General features: G+C 44.2%; 1 protein-coding gene across 3 annotated transcripts in view; it reads right to left on the bottom strand.

The window, feature by feature from the left end:
* cadm2b (cell adhesion molecule 2b) overlaps window positions 1-22,976 on the bottom strand; it is a 492,515-nt gene that overhangs the window by 4,524 nt on the left and 465,015 nt on the right. Inside the window, exon 9 of one of the 3 annotated variants that reach the window (XM_071358122.1) lies at window positions 10,985-11,094. The exons of the other annotated variants lie outside the window; for them this stretch is intronic. Within the exon in view, the coding sequence (XP_071214223.1) occupies window positions 11,000-11,094 (95 nt within the window). The 3' untranslated portion in view covers window positions 10,985-10,999. Of the gene's footprint in view, window positions 1-10,984; window positions 11,095-22,976 lie in introns of those variants that run through there. 3 annotated transcript variants of the gene reach the window in all.

Raw genomic sequence — 22,976 nt, 5'->3', positions numbered from 1 at the left:
ATTCCCCTATTATCATATTCCCCTATTATCATATTCCCCTATTAATCTATTCCCCTATTAATCTATTCCCCTATTATCATATTCCCCTATTAATCTATTCCCCTATTAATCTATTCCCCTATTATCATATTCCCCTATTAATCTATTCCCCTATTAATCTATTCCCCTATTATCATATTCCCCTATTAATCTATTCCCCTATTATCATATTCCCCTATTCTCCTATTATCATATTCCCCTATTCCCCTATTATCATATTCCCCTATTACTCTACTCCCCTATTATCATATTCCCCTATTAATCTATTCCCCTATTATTCTATTCCCCTATTATCATGTTCCCCTATTAATCTATTCCCCTATTAATCTATTCCCCTATTATCCAAATCCAATATTCTCCTATTCATCTACTCCCATTTCCCCCTATTCTCCTATTGCCCTATTATCCTATTCCCCTATTCTCCTAATAACCAATTCCCCTATTCCCCAAATCCCATATTCCCCTAGTCTCCTATTCCCCTATTATCCTAGTCCCCTATTCCCCTAGTCCCCTATTCCCCTATTATCCTAGTCCCCTATTTTCTTTATGAATTACACTGAGTGTACAAAACATTAGGAACACCTATTTAATATTGAGTTTTTGCCCCCAGAACAGCCTCAAAACAAACAAAACACAAACCGGTGGCACCTACTACCCTGTTCAAAGGCACTTTCACCCTCTGAATGGCACACACACACAATCCACGTCTCAATTGTCTCAAGGTTTAAAAATCCTTCTTTAACCCCGTCTCCTCCTCCTTCATCTACACTGATTGAAGTGGATTTAACAAGTGACATCAATAAGGGATCATAGCTTTTACCTGGTCAGTCTATGTGCTGGAAAGAGTTCCTCATGTTTTGTACAGTCAGTGTCTATAGGGTGCCATTTGGGACAAACCCCAGGGATGCAGTCTAGTTTATTAAACCTGTCTGTCTCTCTGTCAGGAACAGGAAGTGTGTTTATTGTTGTCATCTAGATAAAAGCTTCAGCTATCTGTTGTTTAATGCATGTGCGTCACTGCCAAAGGCACAACAAAGGACAACAATAAAAAACTACGGCTGAATCTCAAATGAGATCGTGTTCCCTACGTAGTGCACTACTTTTGACCAGGGTCCACCGGGCCCTGGTCAAAAGTAGTGCACTATATAGTGAATAGGGCTCCATTTGGGAGGCAGGCTAACGTGACTTAAGATTGCTGCACAACGTGGATTCTCTTCCTTCTCTATGAAGAGCGCCAAGGTTAGGGTGACAATATAAATATTTAAACAGAAATTTCCACACATTACAGGAGCAACGCCATAAATTGAGAGAGAGAGGTGTCTGAGTTCATTAAAATATCATGTCTGAGTCCCAAATGGGACCCTATTCCCTATAGGCCCTGGTGGAAAATGTGTGCACTTTAAAGGAAACAGGGTACCATTTGGAACGCAGTGGAATGTGTTGAAGTGAGGAGGTAGCCTAGCTAGTGTTCTCTTATGACATCACTATATCCCTCTTCAACATCCAGTCCGCCTGTCTGACAATGACCATGATTACTGATGCCAAGAGGTACCAGGGGACATGTTCTCTTATGACATCACTATATCCCTCTTCAACATCCAGTCCGCCTGTCTGACAATGACCATGATTACTGATGCCAAGAGGTACCAGGGGACATGTTCTCTTATGACATCACTATATCCCTCTTCAACATCCAGTCCGCCTGTCTGACAATGACCATGATTACTGATGCCAAGAGGTACCAGGGGACATGTTCTCTTATGACATCACTATATCCCTCTTCAACATCCAGTCCGCCTGTCTGACAATGACCATGATTACTGATGCCAAGAGGTACCAGGGGACATGTTCTCTTATGACATCACTATATCCCTCTTCAACATCCAGTCCGCCTGTCTGACAATGACCATGATTACTGATGCCAAGAGGTACCAGGGGACATGTTCTCTTATGACATCACTATATCCCTCTTCAACATCCAGTCCGCCTGTCTGACAATGACCATGATTACTGATGCCAAGAGGTACCAGGGGACATGTTCTCTTATGACATCACTATATCCCTCTTCAACATCCAGTCCGCCTGTCTGACAATGACCATGATTACTGATGCCAAGAGGTACCAGGGGACATGTTCTCTTATGACATCACTATATCCCTCTTCAACATCCAGTCCGCCTGTCTGACAATGACCATGATTACTGATGCCAAGAGGTACCAGGGGACATGTTCTCTTATGACATCACTATATCCCTCTTCAACATCCAGTCCGCCTGTCTGACAATGACCATGATTACTGATGCCAAGAGGTACCAGGGGACATGTTCTCTTATGACATCACTATATCCCTCTTCAACATCCAGTCCGCCTGTCTGACAATGACCATGATTACTGATGCCAAGAGGTACCAGGGGACATGTTCTCTTATGACATCACTATATCCCTCTTCAACATCCAGTCCGCCTGTCTGACAATGACCATGATTACTGATGCCAAGAGGTACCAGGGGACATGTTCTCTTATGACATCACTATATCCCTCTTCAACATCCAGTCCGCCTGTCTGACAATGACCATGATTACTGATGCCAAGAGGTACCAGGGGACATGTTCTCTTATGACATCACTACGTTGGTGTACTTGTCTTAAACCACACAAAAAGAAGGTAAGCTCCTCCCCTATAGGTCGTTCTGGCTAAAACAAGTTTCACTTACTTGATACTCTTAATATTCAGATAGACCATAGACCGGACGTGGTAGAGAAAGGCAACACACAGAGTCTTCGTAAACTATTCAGACCCCTTGACTTTTTCTACATTTTGTTACGTTACAGCCTTTACTGTAAAATGGATTAAATTGTTTTATTTCATAATCAATCTAAACGCAATACCCCATATAATGACAAAGCAAAAACAGGTTTTTAGAAATATTTGCAAATGTATTGAAAATAAAAAACTGAAATAATACATTTACATAAGTATTCAGAAACTTTACTCAGTACTTTGTTGAAGCACCTTTGGCAGCGATTACAGCCTCGAGACTTCTTGGGTATGACGCTACAAGCTTGGTACACCTGTATTTGGGGAGTTTCTCCCATTCTTCTCTGTAGATCCTCTCAAGCTCTGTCAGGTTGGATGGGGAGCGTCGCAGCACAGATATTTTCAGGTCTCTCCAGAGATGTTCGATCGGGTTCAAGTCCGGGCTCTGGCTGGGCCACTCAAGGACATTCAGAGACTTGTCCCGAAGCCACTCCTTCACTGTCTTGGCTGTGTGCTTTGGGTCGTTGTCATGTTGGAAGGTGAACCTTCGCCTCAGTCTGAGGTCCTGAGCACTCTGGAGCAGGTTTTCATTAAAGATCTCTCTGTACTTCGCTCCGTTCATCTTTGGCCCGATCCTGACTAGTCTCCCAGTCCCTGCAGCTGAAAAACATCCCCACAGCATGGTTCTGCGGGGATGGTGCCAGGTTTCCTCCAGATGTGACGCTGGGCATTCAGGCCAAAGAGTTCAATCTTGGTTTCATCCGACCAGAGAATCTTGTTTCTCATGGTCTGAGAGTCTTTAGGTGCCATTAGGAAAACTCCAAGCAGGCTATCATGTGCCTTTTACTGAGGAGTGGCTTCCATCTGGCCACTCAACCATAAAGGCCTGATTGGTGGAGTACTGTTGAGATGGTTGTGCTTCTGGAAGGTTCTAGGAGAGGGGGTGACCTCGCCAATTTATTGTTAAAACGAGAGTCTGCCTGGATCTTTAGTTTAAAAACCCTTGCTCCCTTTGATCTGAAGCCATTCTTGTGATTTTGCTATTGTCAATGTTTGTAGGCCTATGTAGCCAAACTGTATCTATGATCGTATGCTGTTCATTTATGTTTTTTGTAGTGTTTGTTATTATACCCCGAAACGTTGTACATTAACTTATTAAATTATTGCATCTGAGCTCCTAGTGTGTGCGGCTCTCCTTTAATTTTTCAATTTCTTCTGGAAGGTTCTCCCATGACCACAGAGGAATTCTAGAGCTCTGTCATAGTGACCATCGGATTCTTGGTCACCTTCCTGACCAAGGCCCTTCTCCCCCCCGATTGCTCAGTTTGACCGGGCAGACAGCTCTAGGAAGAGTCTTTGTGGTTCCAAACTTCTTCCATTTAAGAATGATAAAGGCCACTGTGTTGTTGGACCTTCAATGCTGCAGACATATTTTGGTACCCTTCCCCAGATCTGTGCCTCAACACAATCCTGTCTCAGCGCTCTACAGACAATTATTTCGACCTCATGGCTTGGTTTTTGCTCTGACATGCACTGTCAACTGTGGGACCTTATATAGACAGGTGTGTGCCTTTCCAAATCATGTCCAATCAATTGAATTTACCACAGGTGGACTCCAATCAAGTTGTAGAAACATCTCAAGGATGATCAATGGAAACAGGAAGCACCTGAGTCTCATAGCAAAGGATCTGAATACTTATGTAAATAAGATATTTCATATTTTTTGGGGAACTTTGCAAACATTTCTAAAAACCTGTTTTCGATTTTTCGTTATTATTATTATTGCTGAAGAAAAATGTTTATTTAAACTATTTTCAGAATAAGGCATTAACGTAACAAAATGTAGAAAAAGTCAAGGGGTCTGAATACTTTCCCGAAGGCCCTGTAGCTACACGCCCTTCCCAAATGGCACCCTGCTCCCCAATAGGGCTCTGCTGAAATGTAGTGCACTATATAGGGAATAGGGCTCTGCTGAAATGTAGTGCACTATATAGGGAATAGGAATCTGCTGAAATGTAGTGCACTATATAGGGAATAGGGCTCTGCTGAAATGTAGTGCACTATATAGGGAATAGGGCTCTGCTGAAATGTAGTGCACTATATAGGGAATAGGGCTCTGCTGAAATGTAGTGCACTATATAGGGAATAGGGCTGTAGTATAATGTAGTGCACTATATAGGGAATAGGGCTCTGCTGAAATGTAGTGCACTATATAGGGAATAGGGCTCTGCTGAAATGTAGTGCACTATATAGGGAATAGGGCTCTGCTGAAATGTAGTGCACTATATAGGGAATAGGGCTGTAGTATAATGTAGTGCACTATATAGGGAATAGGGCTCTGCTGAAATGTAGTGCACTATATAGGGAATAGGGCTCTGCTGAAATGTAGTGCACTATATAGGGAATAGGGCTCTGCTGAAATGTAGTGCACTATATAGGGAATAGGGCTCTGCTGAAATGTAGTGCACTATATAAGGAATAGGGCTCTGCTGAAATGTAGTGCACTATATAGGGAATAGGGCTGTAGTATAATGTAGTGCACTATATAGGGAATAGGGCTGTAGTATAATGTAGTGCACTATATAGGGAATAGGGCTGTAGTATAATGTAGTGCACTATATAGGGAATAGGGCTGTAGTATAATGTAGTGCACCATATAGGGAATAGGGCTGTAGTATAATGTAGTGCACTATATAGGGAATAGGGCTCTGCTGAAATGTAGTGCACTATATAGGGAATAGGGCTCTGCTGAAATGTAGTGCACTATATAGGGAATAGGGCTCTGCTGAAATGTAGTGCACTATATAGGGAATAGGGCTGTAGTATAATGTAGTGCACTATATAGGGAATAGGGCTCTGCTGAAATGTAGTGCACTATATAGGGAATAGGGCTCTGCTGAAATGTAGTGTACTATATAGGGAATAGGGCTCTGCTGAAATGTAGTGCACTATATAGGGAATAGGGCTCTGCTGAAATGTAGTGCACTATATAAGGAATAGGGCTCTGCTGAAATGTAGTGCACTATATAGGGAATAGGGCTGTAGTATAATATAGTGCACTATATAGGGAATAGGGCTGTAGTATAATGTAGTGCACTATATAGGGAATAGGGCTGTAGTATAATGTAGTGCACTATATAGGGAATAGGGCTGTAGTATAATGTAGTGCACCATATAGGGAATAGGGCTGTAGTATAATGTAGTGCACTATATAGGGGGTAGAGTGCCATTTGGAATGCAAACACAGAGACTCGCTGGGGTAGAAACCAATCAATGACTGAACTCTCCCACTAAGCAGCCAATTAGGTGCTCCATTAAACGATTAAGACACCAGCCACGGCCGGCCGGGCCCCGCCCATTGGGCAGCATCAGAATTTTCTGAGCTAAACTGACCAAGACGCACCTCCAACAACACATAACACCTCACATAGTTCTACACCGAAAACAATGGCAATTTCTCTCAACCAGTGGCCTAAGGGCTTTTTAGGTGAGCATTGATGCCACCGTGTGATAAGCAGTGCCCACTTTGTCAAATTGCAGGTGCGCAAAGCAATTATTTGGTTGTCCGTTCCCATTATGCCTCTCCAGAGAGATGCATCGCTATGGCGCACCACCAACGTCCTGTCCCCTCAAAAAATGATCTAACATAAATCATGAAGCATATATAGCATAGGGTATAGAGAGTATGTAGCTGCTTCTACACCTGCATTGCTTGCTGTTTGGGGTTTTAGGCTGGGTTTTCTGTACAGCACTTTGAGACATCAGCTGATGTAAGAAGGGCTTTATAAATACATTTGATTTGATTTGATTTAGATTTTTTCTGTAGTCTACAGGCTGGAGATAAAATGGATGACAATGTAATGAAAAGGACACTTTTTTACAGGTTTCTCCGATCAAATAACCAAACCTAAATGGCGCCCAATCAAATTATAAAAAATGCGCTGTTCATGTTTAACAAACAACATATTCTAAAAAACAGGACAGGTCAAAGTGAAATGGACAATATGGAATGGACAAAAACAACTGTTGTCCCCCCCCCCCCCCCCCCCATTGTCATAATCAGTGGTTTCACGTTTGTTTGCGTACATTTCTGACAAGCTAATCATAGCAAAAAATAAAATACTTCTGCATTTCCCGCTCTGTAAACACATTGCAAATTAGGCTCACGATAACTCCTGATAAAGTCAGGTAGTTTATATTCAGAGCTTAAATAGGCAAAATGATTAGAATCAAGACTAATAAAGCCAAGGTGATGGTTAGACTCATGTGGAGCAATGGCCTGTTTTACAAATGATGGGCCTCCCACATAGATAGGTATTCATACAACTCCATTGCGGGCTGACATGGTAGACTACACCCCAGTAAGCACGAACCGACGTCCTTTGCACGTCTTTTTTTTGGGTATTTTACAAACGGGTAGGCTTAACACATAGATAGATGGGCATTGATACAATTCAATTTCAGGCAACACTGTGGGCTCCAAAAGAGGTGTAATAGGTTCGTACTCAAAAAGATGTCACATAAAGCTAACTTCATTATTCCTTGTTTACCGCATCAGTAATCACGTACCGGCGCCAACGCCTTTTGGACGGCTTTTTTTGGTGCAGTCTTTGATATTCACGTCCACGGACATTGGTTTTTGGTCCGGTAGGGACCAAATCTGAACGTCTATGTAGGGTCATAGACATCTATGTAGGGTTTAGATTTTGTCCGGTCTGGACCGGTCCTGATTTGGCACAAACATAGACGTCTATAAATTTTATATTTTCATTCAGAACCAAAAATTTGCCTGATTTCAACGTTTGGAAATTACTTATTTTTCAACATCCTGGAAAATATGTATTTTAAACATACGGAAAAGACATATTTTCACCTTTCATTCAGAACCTAAATTGATCCTAACTTCCACTTCTGGAAAATACATGATTATGCTGCATTTTTTGGTCTTGCCTAGTACTGCAGAACAGCAAGACCCGGCCCTGACCTCAGCCGGAACTCATGTTAGATATTGATTTCTACATTCATAACATTCATCCAACATTCTCCATTCGTAGCTAAAGCTAAAAAAAAATACATGTTCACTATTCCAACATGCAGTATCATGGTTTAGTACCCAATAGGCACCCCATTTACTATTTAGTGCACTAGTTTTAACCAGGGCCCACTAAAAGTAGTGTACTATATAGGTAATAGGATGCAAATTGAGAAGGAGCTATGGAGCTCAAAATCATTATCGTATTGTGAGAGATTTCTAAGATGTGATTGTCGGTCTCGGGTCTATGATCATTGACCACAAATTTCAGTGGCATTACAAGATGCCGTTTTTTCCCCCATGCATTTCTTTAAGATGAATCTACAGACGGATCAGTATTGTATAAAACTCCAACAACCCTTTTCTCACGGATCAGAATTGTCTGGAAGGACCATGAAAAGGAGCCAGTGAAGCTAAGGATTCTGAAGGATTCGTATACAGGCGGAAAGCACACGAGATAGACCATCATGCAATTTCAAGATGATGCCAGCTAAAAGATGGGAAAAGATATATGCATGTGTCTGTGGAAGATACAAAGAATATGTTCTTAGGTTTCGTAATAGAGTGTGGGCCGGGGGCCAATGTTCATTGTGCCTGTCGTGTTAGACTGAATAATACAGTGGCTGATAGCCTAGCTAGGCATCGCTTGTGGAGCAGACTGACTCAACTCCATGCAAGGTGGTTAGAGTCATGTGGAGCAGACTGACTCAACTCCATGCAAGGTGGTTAGAGTCATGTGGAGCAGACTGACTCAACTCCATGCAAGGTGGTTAGAGTCATGTGGAGCAGACTGACTCAACTCCATGCAAGGTGGTGGTTAGAGTCATGTGGAGCAGACTGACTCAGCTCCATGCAAGGTGGTTAGAGTCATGTGGAGCAGACTGACTCAACTCCATGCAAGGTGGTTAGAGTCATGTGGAGCAGACTGACTCAGCTCCATGCAAGGTGATGGTTAGAGTCATGTGGAGCAGACTGACTCAACTCCATGCAAGGTGATGGTTAGACTCATGTGGAGCAGACTGACTCAGCTCCATGCAAGGTGGTTAGACTCATGTGGAGCAGACTGACTCAACTCCATGCAAGGTGGTGGTTAGACTCATGTGGAGCAGACTGACTCAACTCCATGCAAGGTGGTGGTTAGAGTCATGTGGAGCAGACTGACTCAACTCCATGCAAGGTTGTTAGAGTCATGTGGATCAGACTGACTCAACTCCATGCAAGGTGATGGTTAGACTCATGTGGAGCAGACTGACTCAACTCCATGCAAGGTGATGGTTAGACTCATGTGGAGCAGACTGACTCAACTCCATGCAAGGTGGTTAGACTCATGTGGAGCAGACTGACTCAACTCCATGCAAGGTGATTAGAGTCATGTGGAGCAGACTGACTCAACTCCATGCAAGGTTGTTAGAGTCATGTGGATCAGACTGACTCAACTCCATGCAAGGTGGTTAGACTCATGTGGAGCAGACTGACTCAACTCCATGCAAGGTGATTAGAGTCATGTGGAGCGGACTGACTCAACTCCATGCAAGGTGATTAGAGTCATGTGGAGCGGACTGACTCAACTCCATGCAAGGTGATTAGACTCATGTGGAGCAGACTGACTCAACTCCATGCAAGGTGATTAGACTCATGTGGAGCAGACTGACTCAGCTCCATGCAAGGTGATTAGAGTCATGTGGAGCAGACTGACTCAACAAGGTGATGGTTAGACTCATGTGGAGCAGACTGACTCAGCTCCATGCAAGGTGGTTAGAGTCATGTGGAGCAGACTGACTCAACTCCATGCAAGGTGGTTAGAGTCATGTGGAGCAGACTGACTCAACTCCATGCAAGGTGGTTAGACTCATGTGGAGCAGACTGACTCAACTCCATGCAAGGTGATGGTTAGACTCATGTGGAGAAGACTGACTCAACTCCATGCAAGGTGATGGTTAGACTCATGTGGAGCAGACTGACTCAACTCCATGCAAGGTGGTTAGACTCATGTGGAGCAGACTGACTCAACTCCATGCAAGGTGATTAGAGTCATGTGGAGCAGACTGACTCAACTCCATGCAAGGTTGTTAGAGTCATGTGGATCAGACTGACTCAACTCCATGCAAGGTGATGGTTAGACTCATGTGGAGCAGACTGACTCAACTCCATGCAAGGTGATGGTTAGACTCATGTGGAGCAGACTGACTCAACTCCATGCAAGGTGGTTAGACTCATGTGGAGCAGACTGACTCAACTCCATGCAAGGTGATTAGAGTCATGTGGAGCGGACTGACTCAACTCCATGCAAGGTGATTAGAGTCATGTGGAGCGGACTGACTCAACTCCATGCAAGGTGATTAGACTCATGTGGAGCAGACTGACTCAACTCCATGCAAGGTGATTAGACTCATGTGGAGCAGACTGACTCAGCTCCATGCAAGGTGATTAGAGTCATGTGGAGCAGACTGACTCAACAAGGTGATGGTTAGACTCATGTGGAGCAGACTGACTCAACTCCATGCAAGGTGGTTAGAGTCATGTGGAGCAGACTGACTCAACTCCATGCAAGGTGGTTAGAGTCATGTGGAGCAGACTGACTCAACTCCATGCAAGGTGGTTAGACTCATGTGGAGCAGACTGACTCAACTCCATGCAAGGTGGTTAGAGTCATGTGGAGCAGACTGACTCAACTCCATGCAAGGTGGTTAGACTCATGTGGAGCAGACTGACTCAACTCCATGCAAGGTGGTTAGAGTCATGTGGAGCAGACTGACTCAACTCCATGCAAGGTGGTTAGACTCATGTGGAGCAGACTGACTCAACAAGGTGATGGTTAGAGTCATGTGGAGCAGACTGACTCAACTCCATGCAAGGTGGTGGTTAGACTCATGCTGTGTGATAGGAAGGCTTTGGGCAAATCTGAAATGGCAACCTTATAGGGCTCTGGACACAAGTCGAGCCCTATATTGTGTAGGGAACAGGGTGCCATTTGGGACGCTGGCTGTGGCGTGGTCGTTGTCGGGCTCTACAGAACAACCGGCAATGTGTGACCTCACATCAATCAATCAATCAATCAATCAATCAATCAATCAATCAAATGTAATCATAAAGCCCCTTTTTTTTTTTTTTTTTTTTTTACATCAGCCAATGACACAAAGTGCTGTACTTGTACCAACTCACATGTATGACCTCACATATATGACCTCACATCCTGATTGCAATTATGAACTGACAGCCGGGTAGCAGCGGGATATTTACCTTTGGTGGGCTCTGGTAAGTCTTTGGCTGTTGCCATGGTTGCAGACAGAGACGCAGAGGCAGGGAAGGAAGGGAAGACGAGGGGAGAACAACATAATATCAGACCACATAAAGATGAAATCATAGAATGAGGCACGGGGGGGGGGGGGGTCTGGGGTCACCATGCTCTTAGAGTGTCGACACAGACAGACAGACGGACGGGACAGACAGACAGACAAAGCGGGGTAACACAGTGGCCCAAAGCGAAGCTCACTTCAAGCTCAACTGACTGACGACTGACAGAACCAGAAGAAGCCCGCTGAACGCCGGGGGTTCTTTGGAGACATCGCAGTGACAGCAGTACAGGGCCCAGTGACACACACAGACAGTCAGGATGACAATCAACCACAAGGTATTCAAAGTCTACTCACTGTTATGGGGTTAAAGGCTATGGCAGGCAGCTCTTAAAATAGTAGTAGAGATTGTAGACTCTTAGAAAACAAAAGGTGCTATCTAGAACCTAAAAGGGTTCTTCGGCTGTCCACATAGGAGAACCATTTGAGGAACCTTTTTTGGTTCCTGGCAGAACCCGTCTGGTTCCAGGTAGAACCCTTTTGGTTTCCAGGTAAAAACCCTTCTTAGTTCCATGTAGAACCCGTTCCACAAAGGGTTCTACATGGAACCAAAAATAGTTCTATCTGTAGTTCTATCTTTTTTTTTCTTTTTCTAAGAGTGTATAGCTGTGTTGGAAATGTCACTGTCTATTAAACCAGCTGTCTGGGTATCAACTGTCTGGGTATCAACTGTCTGGGTATCAGCTGTCTGGGTATCAACTGTATGGGTATCAACTGTCTGGGTATCAACTGTCTGGGTATCAGCTGTCTGGGTATCAACTGTCTTGTTATCAGCTAAATGGGTACCAGCTGTCTGGGTATCAGCTGTCTGGGTATCAACTGTCTGGGTATCAGCTGTCTGGGTATCAACTGTCTGGGTATTAACTGTCTGGGTATCAACTGTCTGGGTATCAACTGTCTGGGTATCAGCTGTATGGGTATCAACTGTCTGTGTATCAACTGTCTGGGTATCAGCTGTCTGGGTATCAGCTGTCTGGGTATCAACTGTCTTGATATCAGCTAAATGGGTATCAGCTGTCTGGGTATCAACTGTCTGGGTATCAGCTGTCTGGGTATCAACTGTCTGGGTATCAACTGTCTGGGTATCAGCTGTCTGGGTATCAACTGTCTTGATATCAGCTAAATGGGTACCAGCTGTCTGGGTATCAACTGTCTGGGTATCAACTGTCTGGGTATCAGCTGTCTGGGTATCAACTGTCTTGATATCAGCTAAATGGGTATCAGCTGTCTGGGTATCAACTGTCTGGGTATCAGCTGTCTGGGTATCAACTGTCTGGGTATCAGCTGTCTGGGTATCAACTGTCTGGGTATCAACTGTCTGGGTATCAACTGTCTTGATATCAGCTAAATGGGTATCAGCTGTCTGGGTATCAACTGTCTGGGTATCAACTGTCTTGATATCAGCTAAATGGGTATCAGCTGTCTGGGTATCAACTGTCTGGGTATCAGCTGTCTGGGTATCAGCTGTCTGGGTATCAACTGTCTTGATATCAGCTGTCTGGGTATCAACTGTCTGGATATCAACTGTCTGGGTATCAACTGTCTGGGTATCAGCTGTCTGGGTATCAACTGTCTGGGTATCAGCTGTCTGGGTATCAGCTGTCTGGGTATCAACTGTCTGGGTATCAACTGTCTGGGTATCAACTGTCTGAATATCAGCTGTCTGGGTATCACCTGTCTGGGTATTAACTGTCTGGGTATCAGCTGTCTGGGTATCAGCTGTCTGGGTATCAGCTGTCTGGGTATCAACTGTCTTGATATCAGCTAAATGGGTACCAGCTGTCTGGGTATCAACTGTCTGGGTATCAACTGTCTGGGTATCAGCTGTCTGGGTATCAACTGTCTTGATATCAGCTAAATGGGTATCAGCTGTCTGGGTATCAACTGTCTGGGTATCAGCTGTCTGGGTATCAACTGTCTGGGTATCAACTGTCTTGATATCAGCTAAATGGGTATCAGCTGTCTGGGTATCAACTGTCTGGGTATCAGCTGTCTGGATATCAACTGTCTGGGTATCAACTGTCTTGATATCAGCTAAATGGGTATCAGCTGTCTGGGTATCAACTGTCTGGATATCAACTGTCTGGGTATCAACTGTCTGGGTATCAACTGTCTGGGTATCAACTGTCTGGGTATCAACTGTCTGGGTATCAGCTGTCTGGGTATCAACTGTCTGGGTATTAACTGTCTGGGTATCAGCTGTCTGGGTATCAGCTGTCTGGGTATCAACTGTCTGGGTATCAACTGTCTGGGTATCAGCTGTCTGGGTATCAACTGTCTGGGTATTAACTGTCTGGGTATCAGCTGTCTGGGTATCAACTGTCTGGGTATCAGCTGTCTGGGTATCAACTGTCTTGATATCAGCTAAATGGGTACATTAGACCTGGTCACTCTCTATTTCCCTCTACACGTTTGATGTTAAATGGACAGGGTGACGGAGCACTCACTCTCCAACCAAGTTACATGACTTGAGAAGCAAACTTAAGTGAAGAGGAAATCCTGTAACTCTTGGTTCTTTATTGTATTTTGTCTTTATCTCCTCTAGGCTTGGGGAGCGCTATTTTCACGTCCGGATGGAAAGTGTTTCCAAAGTAAACTGCCTGCTACTCAGGCCCAGAAGCTAGGATATGCATATAATTGATAGATCTGGATAGAAAACACTCTAAAGTTTCTAAAATTGTTTGAATAAAGTCTGTGAGTATAACAGAACTGATTTGGCAGGCGAAACCCCGAGAACAATCCATCCGGGGACTTTTTTTTTGAGGTCAATCTGTTTTCCATTGGTTTTCTATGGAAAGCCCGTTTTATTAGAAATAAGCGTGCAGTTCCAATAGCTTCCACTTGATGTCAACAGTCTTTAGAAATTGGTTGATATTTTTCTTTAGAGAAATGAAGAAGTACGGCTGTCCAGAACCAGGGTCCAGCCTAGGGCTCTCTAATGTTTTGATGTGCACGACCTGGAACGCGCTTTCTTTGATTTCCTCCGGTATTGAACACAGTTTATCCTGTCTCAATTTGTATCGATTATTTACGTTAAAAAATACCCTAAAGTTGTATTCGGAAAGTTGTTTGAAATATTTGGATCAAGATTACAGGTAATTTAAGATATTTTGTAGTCATGTTGCGCGAGTTGGAACCAGTGTTTTTTTTTAATCAAACGCGCCAAATAAATTGACATTTTGGAGATATAACGACGGAATTAATCGAACAAAATGGCCATTTGTGATGTTTATGAGACATATTGGAGTGCCGACAGAAGAAGATCTTCAAAGGTAAGGCATGAATTAAATCGTTATTTCTGACTTTTGTGTCACACCTGGCGGGTTGAAATCTGATTTTCATGTATGCTGGGCGCTGTCCTCAGATTATCGTATGGTTTGCTTTCGCCGTAGAGCCTTTTTGAAATCTGACACTGTGGCTAGATGTATGAACGTAAAATATTTTTAATCATTTTTTTTTTATTTGGTACTCTGCCATTTCACCGGATGTTTTCAAATCGATCCCGTTAACGGGATTTGAGCCATAAGAAGTTATCAGACAGCAATAGTCTTATTTTTCACACTCACCACGATGGATATGAATGCAAACCAGCTGTATAAAGCTAGAGTACAGCCATGCTTTCTGGCTCTAAAGGTTGAGTCCTGGGGCACAACGTATCAAGCGTAGGAGTGCTGATCGTGGATCAGCTCCCCCCCGTCCATGTCATGTTATTGTGGCGAGTGGTGCAGCAGTCTAAGGCACTGCATCTGAGTGCAAGAAGTGTCACTACAGTCCCTGGTTCGAATCCAGGCTGCATCACATCCGGCCGTGATTGGGAGTCCCTTAGGGCAGCGTACAATATGCCCAACGTAGTCCGGGTTTGGCTGGGGGTAGGGCCATCATTGTAAATACGAATTTGTTCTTAACTGACTTCCCTAGTGAAATAAAGGTTACATCTAAAATAAATAAATAATTGTGACCTTAAAGGAAAAACAGATCCTAAATCAGCATTTCTACACTGAGACAATTGATATATACGGCCTGTGCTCCTACAGCATGACAACTATGTCTCATTAGGTCAACTCTCCTTCCTGTTTCCACAGGAAGACCTAGTGGAAAAACATAATCAACATGTATTCAACTACAGCTTCTGTTGTATTGTGAATCCAACTATGGGTTTCTGAATGCATAAACCCTTTCCAAGCAGCAGAACACAGTGAAGGGAGGCCAGCTTCTCTAACGCTCTACTTTCTAAACAGCAGAACACAGTGAAGGAAGGCCAGGTTCTCCAACGCTCTACTTTCTAAACAGCAGAACACGGGGTAGGAATGACAGCTTCTCCAACGCTCTACTTTCTAAACAGCAGAACACGGGGAAGGAAGGCCAGCTTCTCCAACGCTCTACTTTCTAAACAGCAGAACACGGTGAAGGGAGGCCAGCTTCTCCAACGCTCTACTTTCTAAACAGCAGAACACGGGGAAGGGAGGCCAGCTTCTCCAACGCTCTACTTTCTAAACAGCAGAACACGGGGAAGGGAGGCCAGCTTCTCCAACGCTCTACTTTCTAAACAGCAGAACACGGGGAAGGGAGGCCAGCTTCTCCAACGCTCTACTTTCTAAACAGCAGAACACGGGGAAGGGAGGCCAGCTTCTCCAACGCTCTACTTTCTAAACAGCAGAACACAGTGAAGGGAGGCCAGCTTCTCCAACGCTCTACTTTCTAAACAGCAGAACACGGGGAAGGGAGGCCAGCTTCTCCAACGCTCTACTTTCTAAACAGCAGAACACGGGGAAGGGAGGCCAGCTTCTCCAACGCTCTACTTTCTAAACAGCAGAACACGGGGAAGGGAGGCCAGCTTCTCCAACGCTCTACTTTCTAAACAGCAGAACACGGGGAAGGGAGGCCAGCTTCTCCAACGCTCTACTTTCTAAACAGCAGAACACGGGGAAGGGAGGCCAGCTTCTCCAACGCTCTACTTTCTAAACAGCAGAACACGGGGAAGGGAGGCCAGCTTCTCCAACGCTCTACTTTCTAAACAGCAGAACACAGTGAAGGGAGGCCAGCTTCTCCAACGCTCTACTTTCTAAACAGCAGAACACGGGGAAGGGAGGCCAGCTTCTCCAACGCTCTACTTTCTAAACAGCAGAACACAGTGAAGGGAGGCCAGCTTCTCCAACGCTCTACTTTCTAAACAGCAGAACACAGTGAAGGGAGGCCAGCTTCTCTAACGCTCTACTTTCTAAACAGCAGAACACGGTGAAGGGAGGCCAGCTTCTCCAACGCTCTACTTTCTAAACAGCAGAACACGGGGAAGGGAGGCCAGCTTCTCCAACGCTCTACTTTCTAAACAGCAGAACACAGTGAAGGGAGGCCAGCTTCTCTAACGCTCTACTTTCTAAACAGCAGAACACGACGAAGGGAGGCCAGCTTCTCTAACGCTCTACTTTCTAAACAGCAGAACACAGTGAAGGGAGGCCAGCTTCTCTAACGCTCTACTTTCTAAACAGCAGAACACGGTGAAGGGAGGCCAGCTTCTCCAACGCTCTACTTTCTAAACAGCAGAACACGGGGAAGGAAGGCCAGCTTCTCCAACGCTCTACTTTCTAAACAGCAGAACACAGTGAAGGAAGGCCAGGTTCTCGAACGCTCTACTTTCTAAACAGCAGAACACGGGGTAGGAAGGACAGCTTCTCCAACGCTCTACTTTCTAAACAGCAGAACACGGGGAAGGAAGGCCAGCTTCTCCAACGCTCTACTTTCTAAACAGCAGAACACGGTGAAGGGAGGCCAGCTTCTCCAACGCTCTACTTTCTAAACAGCAGAACACGGGGAAGGAAGGCCAGCTTCTCCAACGCTCTACTTTCTAAACAGCAGAACACGGGGAAGGAAGGCCAGCTTCTCCAACGCTCTACTTTCTAAACAGCAGAACACGGGGTAGGAAGGACAGCTTCTCCAACGCTCTACTTTCTAAACAGCAGAACACGGGGACGGGAGGCCAGCTTCTCCAACGCTCTACTTTCTAAACAGCAGAACATGGTGAAGGGAGGCCAGCTTCTCCAACGCTCTACTTTCTAAACAGCAGAACACAGTGAAGGGAGGCCAGCTTCTCCAACGCTCTACTTTCTAAACAGCAGAACACGGGGAAGGAAGGCCAGCTTCTCCAACGCTCTACTTTCTAAACAGCAGAACACAGTGAAGGGAGGCCAGCTTCTCTAAAAGCATTTGATCCATCTTTGAGGGATTATGTTGCATGTGGCCCTCATTTGTGCATGGATACACACACGCACATGCACACACGCACACACACACATGCACAAACGCACATGCACACACACACACGCACACACGCACACACACACACACACAAAATAATTGCAGACATAATGAGGTCTTAAATAAGAACGGGGGTTTGCGGAAATATTGCATGGCATATTTTGCATTCCACAGTTTTCTCTGTAGAAAGTCCTGTCAAGTTGTTGTGGGAAGGTCTGACAGAAATATGTGTTTGAAAAAGGCTTTGGATTTATGGGTTTTACTGGTTTACCAGGCGAGTGAAGAGAAAATCCATTCACTGACAGTGTCCCAAATGCAACCCTATTCCCTATATAGTGCACTACATTTGACTAAGGCCCTATGGTCCCGGGTCAAAAGTAGTGCACCAAAGAAGGAATAGGGTGCCAATTGGGACATAAGTACTGTCTCTTTCTTCACAGAAAATTGCTCTCCTGGCTCCATTGACAACAGGGTCTGGAGTGAACCAATGGAACACGTGCTGATTCTGAAAAAGCAGAGAGAGATATAAATATATTACAAATCTGAGCATCTTTCCTCAACCTCCGTGTCTCACAAACCTCCAACTTTCCTCAAATTCTTTGGATCACCAATCTTCAACTGTCCTCAAGCTCTGTAGCTCATAGACCAGCTCTCCTCAACCTCTGTGGCTCATAAACCTCCAGCTCTCCTCAACCTCTGTGGCTCACAAACCTCAACCTGTCCTCAACCTCTGTGGCTCATAAACCTCAAGCTGTCCTCAACCTCTGTGGCTCACAAACCTCAAGCTGTCCTCAACCTCTGTGGCTCACAAACCTCAAGCTGTCCTCAACCTCTGTGGCTCAAAAACCTCAAGCTGTCCTCAACCTCTGTGGCTCACAAACCTCAAGCTGTCCTCAACCTCTGTGGCTCACAAACCTTAAGCTGTCCTCAACCTCTGTGGCTCACAAACCTCAAGCTGTCCTCAACCTCTGTGGCTCACAAACCTCAAGCTGTCCTCAACCTCTGTGGCTCACAAACCTCAAGCTGTCCTCAACCTCTGTGGCTCACAAAGCTCCACTTTTCCTCAACTTCTGTGTCTCACAAACCTCCAGCTTGTGGTGGTGGTGGAAGTGGTGGTGGTGATGGTGGTGGGGGTTTTGATGGTGGTGGTGGATAATGGGCGTGGTTATGGTTAAGATTAAGGTTAGTACTTGGGCAGCTGATCCTAGATCTGTACCTATTGGTGGTGGGAGTCTGGTGAATGAAACACAAACAATGTTGAACAAAAGCAAGCGGAACTAAGGACATGATAAAGGATGTGAACATAGCAGAAATAGGTCTTACTAAGCACAATGAAATGAAACAATGAATGAAAATCACAGTATACTAAAGATGATAAATGGCTTGAAAATAGACACAAAAATGATCAATAATAATGTATGATAGAATGCTTCTTAGTAAACCAAGCATTTAGCTACTACATTATGTGAGGTAGGGTGAGTTGACCTAAAGGGTTCCATAAGGGTTCTTCGGCTGTCCCCATAGGAGAACCCTTTTTGGTTCCAAGTAGAACCCTTTTTGGTTCCAGGTAGAACCCTTTTTGGTTCCAGGTAGAACCCTTTTTGGTTCCAGGTAGAACCCTTTTGGGTTTCAGGTAGAACTGTCAGTGGAAAGGGTTCTACAAGGAACCCAAAAATGTTCTACCTTGAATCAAAGTGGTTCTACCTGGAACCAAAAAGGGTTCCTCAAATGGTTCTCCTATGGGGACAGCCGAAGAACCCTTTTAGGTTCTAGATAGTGCTTTTATTTATAATATTGTAGACACAGATCTTGGGTCAGTGTGGCATTTCCCCCACTAATAGTTAAGGTTAGTGTTGGGGAAGAGGAAGCTGATCCTAGATCTGTACCTAGGGGAAACTTCACCTACTATGAATTCATACCATCTGCCCTAGGAATAGGAGAATAGTGAAGATAAGTAGAGGAAAACGGGATGAATACCTGTCAATCTATTCTATAGGAAACAGGTGTTATCACTTAACTGATGAATACCTGTCAATCTATTCTATAGGAAACAGGTGTTATCACTTATCTGATGAGTACCTGTCAGTCTATTCTATAGGAAACAGGTGTTATCACTTAACTGATGAATACCTGTCAGTCTATTCTATAGGAAACAGGTGTTATCACTTATCTGATGAGTACCTGTCAGTCTATTCTATAGGAAACAGGTGTTATCACTTAACTGATGAATACCTGTCAGTCTATTATATAGGAAACAGGTGTTATCCCCAGCTGATGAGTACCTGTCAGTCTATTCTATAGGAAACAGGTGTTATCACTTAACTGATGAATACCTGTCAGTCTATTCTATAGGAAACAGGTGTTATCCCCAGCTGATGAGTACCTGTCAGTCTATTCTATAGGAAACAGGTGTTATTCCCAGCTGATGAGTACCTGTCAGTCTATTCTATAGGAAACAGGTGTTATCCCCAGCTGATGAGTACCTGTCAGTCTATTCTATAGGAAACAGGTGTTATCCCCAGCTGATGAGTACCTGTCAGTCTATTCTATAGGAAACAGGTGTTATCCCCAGCTGATGAGTACCTGTCAGTCTATTCTATAGCTGATGAGTACCTGTCAGTCTATTCTATAGGAAACAGGTGTTATCCCCAGCTGATGAATACCTGTCAGTCTATTCTATAGGAAACAGGTGTTATCCCCAGCTGATGAATACCTGTCAGTCTATTCTATAGGAAACAGGTGTTATCCCCAGCTGATGAGTACCTGTCAGTCTATTCTATAGGAAACAGGTGTTATCCCCAGCTGATGAATACCTGTCAGTCTATTCTATAGGAAACAGGTGTTATCCCCAGCTGATGAGTACCTGTCAGTCTATTCTATAGGAAACAGGTGTTATCACTTATCTGATGAATACCTGTCAGTCTATTCTATAGGAAACAGGTGTTATCCCCAGCTGATGAGTACCTGTCAGTCTATTCTATAGGAAACAGGTGTTATCCCCAGCTGATGAATACCTGTCAGTCTATTCTATAGGAAACAGGTGTTATCCCCAGCTGATGAATACCTGTCAGTCTATTCTATAGGAAACAGGTGTTATCCCCAGCTGATGAGTACCTGTCAGTCTATTATATAGGAAACAGGTGTTATCCCCAGCTGATGAGTACCTGTCAGTCTATTCTATAGGAAACAGGTGTTATCCCCAGCTGATGAGTACCTGTCAGTCTATTCTATAGGAAACAGGTGTTATCACTTATCTGATGAGTACCTGTCAGTCTATTCTATAGGAAACAGGTGTTATCACTTATCTGATGAGTACCTGTCAGTCTATTCTATAGGAAACAGGTGTTATCCCCAGCTGATGAGTACCTGTCAGTCTATTCTATAGGAAACAGGTGTTATTCCCAGCTGATAACAAAAACCTTGAAGCTTGACGCTAGCTGTGTTAGAAGTGATGTCAGATAAGACAAAGGAACTCAGTGTGTGAGAGTGTGTGTGTGAGAGTGTGTGGGTGTGTGTGTGTGTGTGTGTGTGGGACAAAGGAGCACAGGTACGTGTAACAACAAGTGTCTGATCAAACCTCACACCTGTCGCGGGTGAGAACACACTATGTGACTCGAGGTGTGTGTGTGTGTGTCGAGGTGTGTGTGTGTCGAGGTGTGTGTGAGGTGTAATGTACAATAGGCGAGCGATGATACTGATGACTGTGCCAGGCAGATGTTCACATTAATACAAGGATCTCATGTCGGCGCTGATGAGAGAGGGAACAAGGAGAGGACAGGGCTCACATTCACTCCTCTACCTCCATCTATCCTCTTTTCACCGTGTGTACATCCCAAATGGCACCCTAACACCTATATAGTGCACTACTGCTGATACGAGCCCTATGGTGCACTATAAGAAACATGGTACCTTTTGGGATGCAACCTCACTGTATCTCTCTCTCTCTCTCTCTCTCTCTCTCTCTCTCTCTCTCTCTCTCTCTCTCTCTCTCTCTCTCTCTCTCTCTCTCTCTCTCTCTCTCTCTCTCTCTCTCTCTCATCTTCTCACTGTGACAAACGCAGTCATTATCATGTCGGCGGCGGCTCTATTCTCAAGCCTGCACATTTCATTTCTCCATGCATGCAGGATTCATCACATATATCGGAATAGAAGTGGAGTACGTTGATAAATGTGATACTTTGTGTCTGTGTGACTTCAGGATGGTGATAAATGTGATACATTGTGTCTGTGTGTCTTCAGGATGGTGATAAATGTGATACATTGTGTCTGTGTGACTTCAGGATGGTGATAAATGTGATACATTGTGTCTGTGTGACTTCAGGATGGTGATAAATGTGATACATTGTGTCTGTGTGACTTCAGGATGGTGATAAATGTGATACATTGTGTCTGTGTGTCTTCAGGATGGTGATAAATGTGATACATTGTGTCTGTGTGACTTCAGGATGGTGATAAATGTGATACATTGTGTCTGTGTGTCTTCAGGATGGTGATAAATGTGATACATTGTGTCTGTGTGTCTTCAGGAAGACGTTGATTGCTCCTCAGCTCCTCATTAGCTCCTCATTAGCAAATTAGCTTCATCTACTCAGACGACATGAAGAGACGTATCAATATCTGTCTCTCTTGTCTAGCAGCCAGTCTTATTCCAGAAGTAGAGCCGTATCAATATCTATCTCTCTTGTCTAGCAGCCAGACCTATTCCAGAAGTAAAGACGTATCAATATCTATCACTCTTGTCTAGCAGCTAGACTTATTCCAGAGGTAAAGCGACGTATCATTATCTATCACTCTTGTCTAGCAGCCAGACTTATTCCAGAAGTAGAGCCGTATCAATATCTATCACTCTTGTCTAGCAGCTAGACTTATTCCAGAGGTAAAGCGACGTATCATTATCTATCACTCTTGTCTAGCAGCTAGACAGACCTATTCCAGAAGTAAAGACGTATCAATATCTATCACTCTTGTCTAGCAGCCAGACCTATTCCAGAAGTAGAGCCGTATCAATATCTATCACTCTTGTCTAGCAGCTAGACTTATTCCAGAGGTAAAGCGACGTATCATTATCTATCACTCTTGTCTAGCAGCTAGACAGACCTATTCCAGAAGTAAAGACGTATCAATATCTATCACTCTTGTCTAGCAGCCAGACCTATTCCAGAAGTAGAGCCGTATCAATATCTATCACTCTTGTCTAGCAGCTAGACAGACCTATTCCAGAAGTAAAGACGTATCATTATCTATCACTCTTGTCTAGCAGCCAGACTTATTCCAGAGGTAGAATTATAACTGCTGCTGGTAATGAGACACCTTCTCATGCCTCTTTCACCTGCTCTGCTGTCCTGACATGACATCATCCCTCAGACAGAATATATGCGTCCCAAATGGCACCCTATTCCTTATATAGGGCACTACTTTTGTATTACTACTACTAAAGGCAGTGCACTATAAATGGAATAGAGTGCCATTTGGTACACAACCCCTAACAGTGGTGACATCAACCGGTTTAATGGCAGATCTGAGAATATCTCTATGGAGAATCAT

Source organism: Salvelinus alpinus, chromosome 21, assembly GCF_045679555.1.
Source record: "Salvelinus alpinus chromosome 21, SLU_Salpinus.1, whole genome shotgun sequence".
Taxonomy (NCBI): Eukaryota; Metazoa; Chordata; class Actinopteri; order Salmoniformes; family Salmonidae; genus Salvelinus; species Salvelinus alpinus.
This window is presented reverse-complemented; position numbering and strand designations above follow the sequence as displayed.